This window comes from Penaeus japonicus, unplaced genomic scaffold, assembly GCF_977035675.1.
Source record: "Penaeus japonicus unplaced genomic scaffold, GWHDUDI00000001_assembly GWHDUDI00000013, whole genome shotgun sequence".
NCBI lineage: Eukaryota > Metazoa > Arthropoda > Malacostraca > Decapoda > Penaeidae > Penaeus > Penaeus japonicus.
This window is the reverse complement of record NW_028234415.1, coordinates 27253517-27266016: the sequence shown is the minus strand read 5'-3', so window position 1 is coordinate 27266016 and position 12500 is coordinate 27253517. Positions and strand designations below refer to the sequence as shown.

The 12500-nt window shown below is 32.9% G+C and overlaps 2 protein-coding genes and 1 pseudogene across 2 annotated transcripts in view; 2 read left to right on the top strand and 1 right to left on the bottom strand.

Moving 5' to 3' along the window:
* NKAIN (Sodium/potassium-transporting ATPase subunit beta-1-interacting protein) overlaps positions 1–1388 on the top strand; it is a 109088-nt gene extending 107700 nt beyond the window's left edge. Inside the window, exon 7 of the mRNA XM_086543365.1 lies at positions 1–1388. This exon is cut by the window's left edge and continues 1076 nt beyond it. The gene's annotated coding sequence lies outside the window, so the exon portion shown is untranslated.
* Ns2 (nucleostemin 2) overlaps positions 1388–12500 on the bottom strand; it is a 14548-nt gene continuing 3435 nt past the window's right edge. The window contains exons 2-10 of the mRNA XM_086543364.1: positions 8695–8804; positions 8179–8317; positions 7751–7869; positions 5356–5493; positions 4535–4663; positions 4212–4382; positions 2977–3210; positions 2617–2847; positions 1388–2338 (exon numbers count right to left, since the gene is read on the bottom strand). Of these exons, the coding sequence (XP_086399490.1) occupies positions 1412–2338; positions 2617–2847; positions 2977–3210; positions 4212–4382; positions 4535–4663; positions 5356–5493; positions 7751–7869; positions 8179–8317; positions 8695–8781 (2175 nt within the window). The 5' untranslated portion in view covers positions 8782–8804 and the 3' untranslated portion in view covers positions 1388–1411. The remainder of the gene's footprint in view (positions 2339–2616; positions 2848–2976; positions 3211–4211; positions 4383–4534; positions 4664–5355; positions 5494–7750; positions 7870–8178; positions 8318–8694; positions 8805–12500) is intronic.
* Positions 9635–10157, top strand: LOC147470649 (uncharacterized; annotated as a pseudogene).

Below are 12500 nucleotides of genomic sequence, written 5' to 3'. Positions count from 1 at the left end.
GGGTATGAGCCACTGCCGTCTTTACAGTCACTGCCAGCAGTATATAAGACAATATTGTCTAAGTCACATTATTAAGTACTAATGAGCTTTGGTTCCCCTGTGATAGAAGCCAACATTTCAATGTACTTGATAAAACTTGTTACTTTGTGGATATGAATTACTGTGTTGACATTTCTTTTAGTGTAATTGTGCATGTGATATCCATTAGGATTGGAAAACTATTTATTGACTTTGTCTTGTGATGATTGTAATATATTTGATGTTTTGCTTTTAAAAACAGTGTCATTTTCGTCTTTCTACTCACTAGAAATGGAAGCAGCCATTTCACTTTTATTTCCTCCATAAATTTGGAGGAATATGAGGGGAAAGTAATGATAATACTTTTAAATGATATTTAAATAAGTTATTTAAGACTTTAGAAGAAAGTCTAATGCCTTCCCAGGTTTCAATAGACATTTTAGAATTCTTTTAATATTACTGAAAAGTAATTTACAAGGAAGTAACAAGTTGTTTTCCCATATTGAATTAGTAATGGTTATCCATATTGCCTGGATTACATATGACATCTGGCTTACTTGTCAGGAAATGTTCTAATAAATTCCAGAGAGAATTACTTACCATGATTTATAACACACACACATACACATATACACATATACACATATACACATACACATATACATATACATATACATATACATATACATATACATTACATATACATATACATATACATATACACATATACATATACATATACATATACATATACATATACATATACATATACATATACATATACATATACATATACATATACATATACATATACATATACATATACATACACATACACATACACATACACATACACATACACATACACATACACATACACATACACATACACATACACATACACATACACATATACATATACATATACATTCAAACCTCTCTCTACCTCACTAGAGCATTACATGTATGCAGACTCGCATAAGTACATCTAGATAATACATGACTTCACTCTGAAATAATAAGCACATATTTTCTTATTTGTAGCAGTCATTGAAAAAATACCTTTTGTATTACCATAAAAGTATTGTAATGTTTTAAAATTGGCTACATTTATAATCAAAGTTTGGTTTTGATATTAGATGCCAAATGATTTATGATCTCAATTAAACCAGAAAGTTTAACAATTGATGAAAAACTTTTAAAAAATCTTTCTGGCATTTTTCCCACTGCTGAAAGTAATGTTTCAGCTCTGCACATGTGTAAATTGTAAATATATGTAAATGTGTACAGTTCTGAATATTTTATGTAAATAAAGCCACTTTTCAGTGTATCTGTATGAAATATTGAATGATAAAAGTGAAACAAAATAACTTTTTAATTTTTTTATTTATGATTACTTCCTTACTACTTTCTTGGGTTTCTTACGTCTTACATTCATGGCGAGTGGAATTGCCTTGTTTCTGTTCTTGTTCTTCACATTAGTTACTTCATAGAAGTTGCTGCCCACCTTCTTCCTCTTATTTTCTCTCTCCAGTCTCCTCCTCTGTTTTGAGGTCATCTGGCTAATGTGCAGGACTCGGCCTTCGTCGTCCACGTGTTTCTTCTTCCTCCTCAATTTCCTGGTGCTTGTTACAGTGAAGGAGCCAGCTGGAGTGCTGACTTTCTCTTCTTCATCGCTGGAAAGCTGGTCCACTCCCTCCATTTCCTCATCACTGTCTGAGCTTCTCTTGCTCTTTTCTTCTACATCTTGAAGGCTATCATCGTTTTCAATCTTTACCTCTATAACTTCTGTGTCAGGTGCATCATTGGTCTCTTGATTTTCCTGATCTTCAATGGTGTCAACTGTATCTGAAGCATTATCTCCTTTAATATTATCACCTTCCTCTTCTAGTTCCTCTATATTATCACCTTCCTCTTCTAGTTCCTCTATATCATCATCATACTCTGGGACCACCATATTGTCATCTTCCAACTCTTTCACATCATCGCCTGAGTACTCAAGAGTCAGCTTAATCTTGGTGAAGTCCTGAAGTACAACTGGGGCATTTGCCAACTCAGCAGCTTTCTCTGCTGCCTCCTCCTCTTCCTGTCTTTGTTTGATCATCTTGGCCATTTCCTCATTTTCCTCCTCTTTAAGCTTGGTGAAATCAGATGAGTCATGGCCAGGAGGGGGTACAAAGTATGGTATTCGACCACGTTGCCAGTCATTCAAGATCATTTTGGATACAGTGTTTATGTCAGGTTCTCCGCCCTTCAGGAGTTTCCCGGTGCGTCTTGCTACCTTCTCGACGAGTTCTTCTGGAGTTGCCCATTCGTGAATCTGAAATGATGTTCACTGTCTATTAGACAAGACTAATTTTGGTAAACAGAATCATCAATGAATCAAAATGATAACCCATTTTATTGAAATGCTAATGTATAATATCAAAAGGCTTTTAATGTTTTATAAACTGGTACTACAAAAATTCCACAGAGTATCACAAACTCACTCACTCTCACTCAAAACACTGTTGTTATTATTTTCTATCATTCACACTCTCTTGACAGTTAATTGTTAATTATCTACAATGGTCCTAAAATACATAAAACATTGCTCACATCATAAGTCTTGGATATGTAGTCCCTCTTTGATCTCTGCAATATAGCAGGAACATAGTCGAATGGACTCTTCAAATATTCAGTTCTGACTGTTCCCTTCAGCACCATGTCAGTTGGGGTTTCATGGGAAGGAGGCACCACACCGGGACAGTCGACGAGGTATATTTTGCGCATCAAAGAAATATACTGCCATACTTTTGTTTCTCCAGCAATTGGAGCAACACTGCAAACCTGGAATAATATACAAGAATATTAAAGAATAAAGAAGTGAATTATTATGTCCATAACATCATCATCACTATCAGCAATATCACAAAAAAAAAAGAGGGGAAAAAGCAAATAACAAACAAACAAACAAACCTTCTTAGCCTTCAATGAGTTAATAATTGAGCTTTTCCCGACATTGGGATAACCGATCAAGCCCACGCTGATTTGCTTCTTGTCCTCGTGCAGCTTTCCAAACTGCCGCAAGAGATTGATAAGAGCACCTTTGCCATAGGGGTTTGTGATGGAGGAGTGGAAGGCCAGGGATGGATACTCCTGGCTGAGGACGGCTACCCACTTCTGGGTTACCCACACTGGTACCAAATCGACCTTTAGGGAAGAAAGAAGTCATGTTTCATTTTTTTTTATTTATCTAAAATTTACTTAGGATGCAGACTATTGCATCCCATCCCTTTGTTGCCCTTTTTCAAGAGAATAAAAAAAGGAACCTGAATATGACAGCACAAAACCTTTCCTATCTAATCAGAAGTATCTAAATGTAATCTATACTCTCGTTTGTAAAATAATAACTCATACTTTCTTGTTTTTATCTACCTATTAACCCCTTAATATCATGCCATATTCTGCTGGTCTTCCTGCTGTGGACCGATATCCCCTCATTGATTTTAGTATGGCTCAAATGCCTGGTGATCAGGCACATAGTGGCTGGCTGCCATCTCAGTGATGAATAGTCACTGGTGTTAGGCCTGTGCACTTTGAAAAACCCTGGAGTAGTGTCCAGACAGAGCCAAAACTGCAAAATCTATGCCCTTTTTTGTAAGTTTTTCAAAATTCCTCCCAGCTTGATATTTGAAAATTTACCAAGGAAATATTACATTTTCTGATAATGCAAGAGCTTGATTTTACTGACCAGAAAATGTATGTTTCACTAACGTATGTCAAATATATACCGTATAGTGGAGTGTCAAAGCTGATAAAAGTTGCACAGTTATAGACAGATGTAACTGTCAGGTATAGGATGATGTAAATGTGGAAACTGACAATTGCCTGCCATAAAGCAATAATACATGCAGTTTTATGTTTAAATACTAGTTTTACTAGCTGTCATTCATTCACACCTATGATTGATGGGCATAGGGCTCTATTTAAAGGTATCGGGTTAAAATGACTAAATCTCAACTTATTCTCTTTCATTAATGAGTATGAGTAACATATCCTTTAATTTTTTCATAAAGCCTATTGAAATGAGTATATAAAAAAAACAAACTAATATTCTTCTAATCAAGAAAATATAAAAACATGCTTACATTCCTATCTGCATGAATACAAAGTTTTTACAGATAAATTAATTCACAGTTCCATTTGCTCACCTTATTCAAAACAAACACCAAGTGCTTATGTGGCTTCTCTGTTCTCATATATTTCTCTATGAGTTTGGACCTTGTTCCCATGGGGTCTCGGGCATCCAGAACCTGTATCACAACATCTGATGAGTCGATCACCTTGTACAGCTCGTTCCAAATACGTTTGCTCTGGCCAGCCTATGGAAAATAAATAAGAAACATTTAAATATATCAAAGACCCTGGCACTCTTTAAAAAAATGACAAAATAATGTAAAAATGAAAGAAAACTTTATTAACATAACTGAAAAAGAATTCTTGGGAACCGCAAATTCCTTTGGCTATCAGTTACCTTCATGAACCATTCTGGTGGCAAGTCTTGGCTGTCTGGCTCCTCTCGTACAAGATCCCCATCCTTCTCCTCATCGTAATTTTCCAGCATACCTTCAGCTTTTTGGGCATAGTCTGAAAAGTTCTCTATCTGCAAGAATCATAAGTGTGCTTTTATAGTTCTGTCAGTACTGCTGGTCTTCACACATGAACTCCATATCATCTATACCAGAAAGAAAAGGGAGGCTTACTGCTGTAAAAAACATGATCTTTACCTAATCCAGCATAATCCTTCTTATACCGATATTGTAATTCTAAAAGCATTGAAAATGGCCTCAGACCAATTCATGTGCCACAACAGTTTTAGACAAGATAGTGTAACAAACCAATAATGAAAACATTAACTCAAAACTAACATTTTCAAATTTGTCTCTCATCTATCCTTTCTTATTAAAACCCATTTCCCAACAAGTTTTAAAAATCACAAGATGTTCTTGTAATAGCTACTTTGGTAACAAAAACATGAATTTTAAGGCAAAAAGTATGAGAGGGAGGGAAAGGAGTCAAAGAAAAAGAGAAATATACTGGATGGAAATGGAGAATGTGGAGGAGGCAGAGTTAGAAAGGAGAGAGGTGAAGGACCCAGAGAAGAATGGAAATAAATGAATAAATACAAAATGCAGAGGAAGAACAAGAAGTGGAGAGAAGCAGGAAAAAAATTTATTAGATAATCAAATTGGTCATGTGGAGGAGGAAGAGGAGAATGAAAATTAAAAAATGAGAGACAAAATCAAGTGAAAAAGCAAGAAAGGAAAACAAAAAAACATATGCTCTAAGACTTACCTTGAAGTTGGGCTTTTTCCTTGTCTTCTTGTTCCCAAACACTGAATCATAAGGCTCAGTGTCCAAGATGTGTACACGTGCATTCTTGGCTTTCTCATTGAGCAGGGAGATGGGCAGGATTGTCTTGCGCATAATTACCTGTTGTACACAGATTGGAAGATGTAATCAATATAATCAGTAGATTAATCTAGTATAAATTTCAATTCAAATACTCCAGTATAAATTTCAATTCAAATACTCCAGTATAAATTTCAATTCAAATTCAAGTTTAAAATGTTCGCTGAATGTTGGTTACTTCTGCTTAAATGAAATAACCACAAAATCAATCATACCCACACAAAAACATACACATGTAATAGATCACACAATCATTCATGAGGAAAAAAACTATCTTGCAATTCCTCTTACAGTTCTGTTATGATATCTTATGCATAATCATGAGCTTTTTGCGTTAAAAAGGCCTATTTTATTTCTAAGACCCAATATAGCTGAAAATATATGATCCCATGACCTTTCCAATTAAATATATTTAAGTAATAGCCTTCAATTCAATTCACAAACTGCGACATATATGAGACAATACTGGTTTTTAATTGGGTGCATTTGCTGGTTTCAGAATGATTTTTCTTGAAGATATACATCTCGAGCACCTAACAGTGAAAATAAAAATTACTCATGTACATTTGTGTGGCTGTGAGAAAAGGTTGAAAGTTCCATGTTTTGTGTGCAGGTAGGCAACTCTGACCATGTACGGGGTACGGGTAAAGGGAGCAAGCAACTGAGTTACTAGGGGAGGGTCATTGACAGTTACCTGAGAGCAATGAAAATTTCAGTCATTTTTTTTGTATCTTTTGAATTTCATAATTTATAATTCATAGTTCATACATATAACACAGTGAATCACTGCAACGTATCCTTGTATTGCATTTTGGAATCTAGGAATTCTTATCATATACACAAAATTATTTATAATTTAGTCTTTCAGATTGTGATCAAGTCTACTACTTTCTGAAATTAACATGAGTTTTAGAATACATTTTTTTAGTGATATAAAGTATATGAAATACATAATATGGATAAAGTGTAAGAGTGAGTGAAAAAAACTGATCTTGGTGGGGCTGTATTCCAAAGAAAATTACATGTTCCCTGCAACCTTAGTGCTCTGAGAAGGGGCGACTTTGAGATATACAAGATTATAACATTCCTGGAAACAGATCATTCCATACATTGGTACATCACAGACTTTAAACATTACACCTCTTGTATCTACTCCCACTTCCCTAAGAAATAGAAGAGCACTGAAGAACAAAGAAAAGGAAAATTAGTACATATCTACACATGTAATTCATAGTTGAATTTTGTGTGTTGGGGGGGGGGGGTGATCAAATGGCCACAACAATGAAAGGTAATAAGATTGCATATTGAAGCTTTCTTTTCATTTCAAATGGAGTGCTATGTATGTCCAGCTCTCAAATTCTGCAATACAATTTTCTTTCTAAGTTATACAATGTTCTGTACATATATAGTGCATTTCATATCTTGCATCATATTTATTTTCATTTCCACTTCAAGAATGCAGATGTACAAAAAGACATGATTGCACTCGGTATGACTAAATTTGTATGCTAATTGTAAATACTGTTATATGTAATATGAAAGAATTATTTCCCTTCATATATGCCAAAATATGGTTCAAGAATATTCTACTGTGATTTACAGTAAATTATAAATCATCAACTATCAATCATAGTTTACAGCATGTGCAAATAACTATGAAATCATCATTACTTCCTGGTAACTCCCACTTATCCTTCCCCAATAACTCTGTGACTCTCTCACTTCACCTGCATCCTGGCTTTGCTAAGTCTGTCACCTGCACACAAAACACACTTTCAACTATCAACCTTCACCTACAGCCACACAAATGTACATCAGTTATTTCTATCTTTATTATTTGATACTCTAGAAGCATATCTTGCATATCTAAAAAATCTAAACCTTTAATTTCTTGCTTGTTTTTTCACACTGGGGGATTGAGCAGATTATCCCTCTTTTTGATGAAATTACATGCTATGATGGCCTATTATCCCAAATACTAAATAGTATCACTTTGCTATCATATCATATATAGACTCGTATTTCATCCATAATTCTAGAAAATAACAGAAAACACACACATTCAGATGCAGCCTGTCTTGGAAGGGTTAAAGACCAAGTCTGGATTGAATTATATCCAAATAAGCAAAGTAACAGAGAAGTGAAAAGATGACAAAATAAACAAAAAAAATATACCTGAAAATGAGAGCCGAAAAAGGACGAGTAGAATGAAGAGAGAGAAGCAAAAGAAGAAAATCCTTCATCAAAAGTAACGTTAACAAAATCTGCATTGGTATACCTGGTAAGGGTCCCTCATAACCTTTCCCATCTCCTCCTGGAACTTCTGCAGGGACTGCTGGCCAATCACCTTCGTGTTCCCGAACCACTTCTGGTTTGGCTCCACGCGGGCTTGCGTACCTGTGATTGGGTAGAGTATGGAAGACCGTTAAGGAAGGAAGGGAGAAAGAAAGGAAGGAAGGAAGATAAGAAAAAAAGAAGAAAAAAAAAAAAAAAAAAGATGAAATTATTTTCATTCTCATTATAGCAACACTGAATCAAAGGCAACTGAAAGAGATTCTTCAATAGACAAGTCAATCTATCCCTAATCAATAAAGGAAAATCTCTTAACATTCACCATTGCAAAAGAGTACTACATCCCAATTCCTAAATTATAATAATAATGAAAAGCAGAGAAAGGAGTGACAAATCTCTTAGTACACAACGCACCTGGGGCTAATTTGTTTTGAAAAGCTGCTGCCTGGACCAAGCGACCTTTCCTGTTGTACCTGGCCTTGCCGCCTCGGTACATTTGAAGCCGCTTGATTGTGGCTCTGTCTCTTGCATGGGGTGCGCCATTTAACTTTACCTGGGGTGAAGATAAAAATTTAAAAATGAGAAAAAGAGGATGGATAAAAGAAAAACAGAAAAAAATATACATAGAATAGAAACTAAAGGGAAGAAAAAAAAAATCTTCATGCTTTTAACATTTCTATGTAAAAAAAAAAGAAAGTTAAGAGCTAAATTCGCAAGTCACTAAATTACAGTTGAATATTTCTCTTTAAAACAAGATATGAATGTTTTTGTAAAGTAATAAAAAATGTAATAGGTCACAGCTTCCTTTAAATGAATGGAGAAAGAACAAATGTATACTGATTTTAATAATATAAAATACTTTCTCTCTCATTATCCTCTTCCTGACACCTTATATACCCTCATATAACTTAAGAAAGACACAGGACTTACCTTATCTGCTGGTCGATCTGGGTTCATGGAATGATTGCCCTTCTGCATTCCATGTTTCTTCTTGGCTCTTCTTACTGTCTTTGCCATTTTGATGTAGTGCTAGTTCCCTTCTGAAAAAAAGGAAGAGAATGGAACATGATGAACCTTCACAAAAGCAAGGGTCTGTCATTCAAAATCATAGATACCTTTTTAAAAGATGAATATTAAATCACACACACACTAATTATAATTATACTATATATTTTTTTTTTTTGTGGAAACTTTTCTGCTTATCAATTAATATGATCAAAGGGTTAACCCATTGGCAGTGGATGGCATGATTTGCTGCAAAGCCAGAGTCGGTCATAGATGCGGATGGCACCGTGCCAGACATGTAAACCAGCCATCCTACTGCAAAAATATTCATTTAATACCGTGACCAATGGGTTAAGAAATGATTTAAAACGAATTCAACAATACTTTTAATTGCTGTGTATGAATTATACATGTCAATATATCATCATGTATAAAAAAAGTTAGAAGTATAATTATAAATAGTAATATAGTATGACTATAAAAATTAGTATAAAATGGTGCACTCACCTATAATAACACAGATATGAAAGTTTGAAAATACATTCACAAACATCATATATACCATTTATGTTTATATGTGCATTCAATTACATTAGCACATTACCTATAGATATCGTGGATTAATACAGTACTCATTATCTATGAGATTGTATGGTAAAAAGTTTGCATTTCTTAGAATCTTTTTATATGCAAATATTTCTTTACTAAACTGGAAGGTGGTGTGACCTTATTTTGTGCTGTTTGACAACTGTCTGTCCATTGGCCCATGGCGGAAGACAGTGAAAAGTTGAAATAAAAAAATAAATAAATAAAGGCATGTTTAGGTTGTGATTTAGGGATTACAGACTTCTGTGTAAGTAGAAACATGAGCTACAATTTGTGTTTTGATTATCTAGTGTGGTATGGTGTCCGCAGGGAATAATTGGTTTGCAAAAAGTGTGGGGAACTATACTGGCTTTACTTTCATCAAAAGGTTTTCAAGTGCCTGAAAAAAATTCAAAATGAAAGAAAATGTACATAGTGTAATTTCAACAGATAACTTTTCACAATACATGGCTATATACTGGTGTACAGTGAATGGAAAAGACAAAATTGGGGGCTTGGTTTAACTGTCAAAATAAACGAGAGTAAATATGGGCAGAATAATCAAGAGTTCATGGGTTGTTTGGGGTCTGTGCTGGGGGACCAGGTAATATTGAGTCCTTAAGGTACAAAAGAGAGACAAAGGAGCCTTGTTAGCAATAACAAAAGACAAATTACTCCAAGAACCAACGATCATCATACTTTTGCCTGGCTGAAGGCTTTCAGTACCTCAACTTTGTTGACCCTGACACCGGTGGCCATTATCAACAACAAAGCACAGAACTGGAGGACACTAAAGGAAAATGAGCAACAGTACGGGAAGCAATGTTATAATTTTGAGGGGTATCTGGCCAGGGTAGCCTTCGAGATCCATTCTCTGGAGGCAAACAAATGGATGCATCTTTTCCTCTTGGCTGAGGTTCAATGCTTTATTCCAGTGCCTTCACTGACCTATCTTCTGAGGTAATCTGACCAGGCATGTATTGGGTTACATTAATTAATTTTTTTTTTTTACTGTTCATAAATAATCATAAAGAAGATGTGTTATAACAGGCAGAGACAGAGGAAAAAAAGTGAAGAAAAATGAGGGAGGGAGGGAGGGAGGGAGGGAGGGAGGGTAGAGAAAGGGGAGTAGAGGGAGGGAAAAGAGAGAGGGGGGTAGGGAGAGAGAGAGAGAGAGAGAGAGAGAGAGAGAGAGAGAGAGAGAGAGAGAGAGAGAGAGAGAGAGAGAGAGAGAGAGAGAGAGAGAGAGAGAGAGAGAAAGCAAAATATATACATAGGGAAAGAGACAGGGGGGGGGGGGAAAGAGGGGAAGAGAGAGAGGGAGGGGGGGATAATGGAGGGAGAGAGAAAGAGGGTAGGAGAAAAGAGTGTGTGTGGTTTTTGGGTGTGTGTTGTGGTTTGTGTTTTGTGGTGTGTGTTGGGGGTGTTGTGGTTGTGTGTGGGTGTTTGGGGTTGTGTGTTGGTGTGTGTGTTGGGTGTTGGGGGTGTGTGTGGGTGTGTTGGGGTGTGTGTTGGTTGTGTGTGGGTGGGTGTGTGTGTGTGTGTGGTGGGGTGTGTGTGTGTGAGTGGTGGTGTGTGTGTGTGGGGGTGTGTGTGTTGGGGGGGGGGGTGTGGTGTGGGGGGTGTGTGTGTGTGTGTTGTGGGTGGTTGGGTTTTGGGTGTGTTGTGTGTGTTATTTGTGTGGGGTTTGTGTTGTTGGTTTGTTATGGTTTGTGTGGGGGTGGGTTTTTTTTGGGGTGTGGTGTTGTGTGTGAGTGTGTGTTGGGGTGTGGGGTGTTTTTTGGTGTTGTGGTGTGGTGTTGTTGTGTGTGTGGTGGAGTGTTGGTTTTGTGTGTGTGTGTGTTGGGGTTTTGTTTGGTTTTTAATTTTTATATTTTAATTTAATATATATATTTTAATATTTATTTTTATAAAAATTATTATAATATTTAATAAATATTTTATTATATTGTATTTATTATATTATATTTTATATATTAGTATATTTATTATTTTATTATATATATTATATTTATTTATTTAATATTTTATTATTAATTTTTAAATTTTATATATAATATATTTTTTTATTATTATATATATATATTATACTGAATATATAATTTATATTATATATTTAAATTTTTATTTATTAAAATTATTTTTTATTATTGATATATACATATTTAGATTATTGATTTTGTATATAAGTTATTATAGATATATATGTTATATAATAATCATTCGATATCTAATTATGCTTTATCGAATTTATATTAATTTTATATAATTATTGGTTAGATTTTATATATATTATTTAATTAATTATATATTATATAATAATATATTATTTATGGACATATAATATATATTATATCTAATATATATAAAAATATAATGTATTAGTTAATTATTATATATTACTTATTAGATATTTGTTATATATATATATTAGATTATATATATCAATAATTAGATATATATAAGTTATATATTATATTATTAATATATTATATAGGATTCATAATAATTATTAATATAATATTATTATATAATATATAATATATATTTTATATATAGATATATATATTTATATATAGATATATATATTTTTAATATATATATATATATAGGTTTATATATATAGTATATATATATATATTATTATATAATATATAATATATATTATTATATATATTTATATATATATAAATATATATATTATATATATATGTATATATTATATATTATATATAATATATATTTATTGAAATAGATATATATTTTTTATATTATACATATATATATTAAATTATTTATAATATTATATATATATATATAATATTATATATATATAAACATTATATAATACATATTTATATATAGTTAATTATTTAACCTGATATAAATATTTTAAAGTTCATTATAGTTTGATATTAAATATTTATATAAATTATTATTATATATATATTTTAATATTATAGTTATATAATATATTTTTATATATTTATAATGAAATTTTATTGATATATTATATATTATATTGATATTTTATTTTATGGGAAGGGTTATATATTTATATACGATATATTTATAAAATTTATTTTAATTATAGTTATATATATAATATATGTATTTATTAATAATATATATTTATTTTATATATA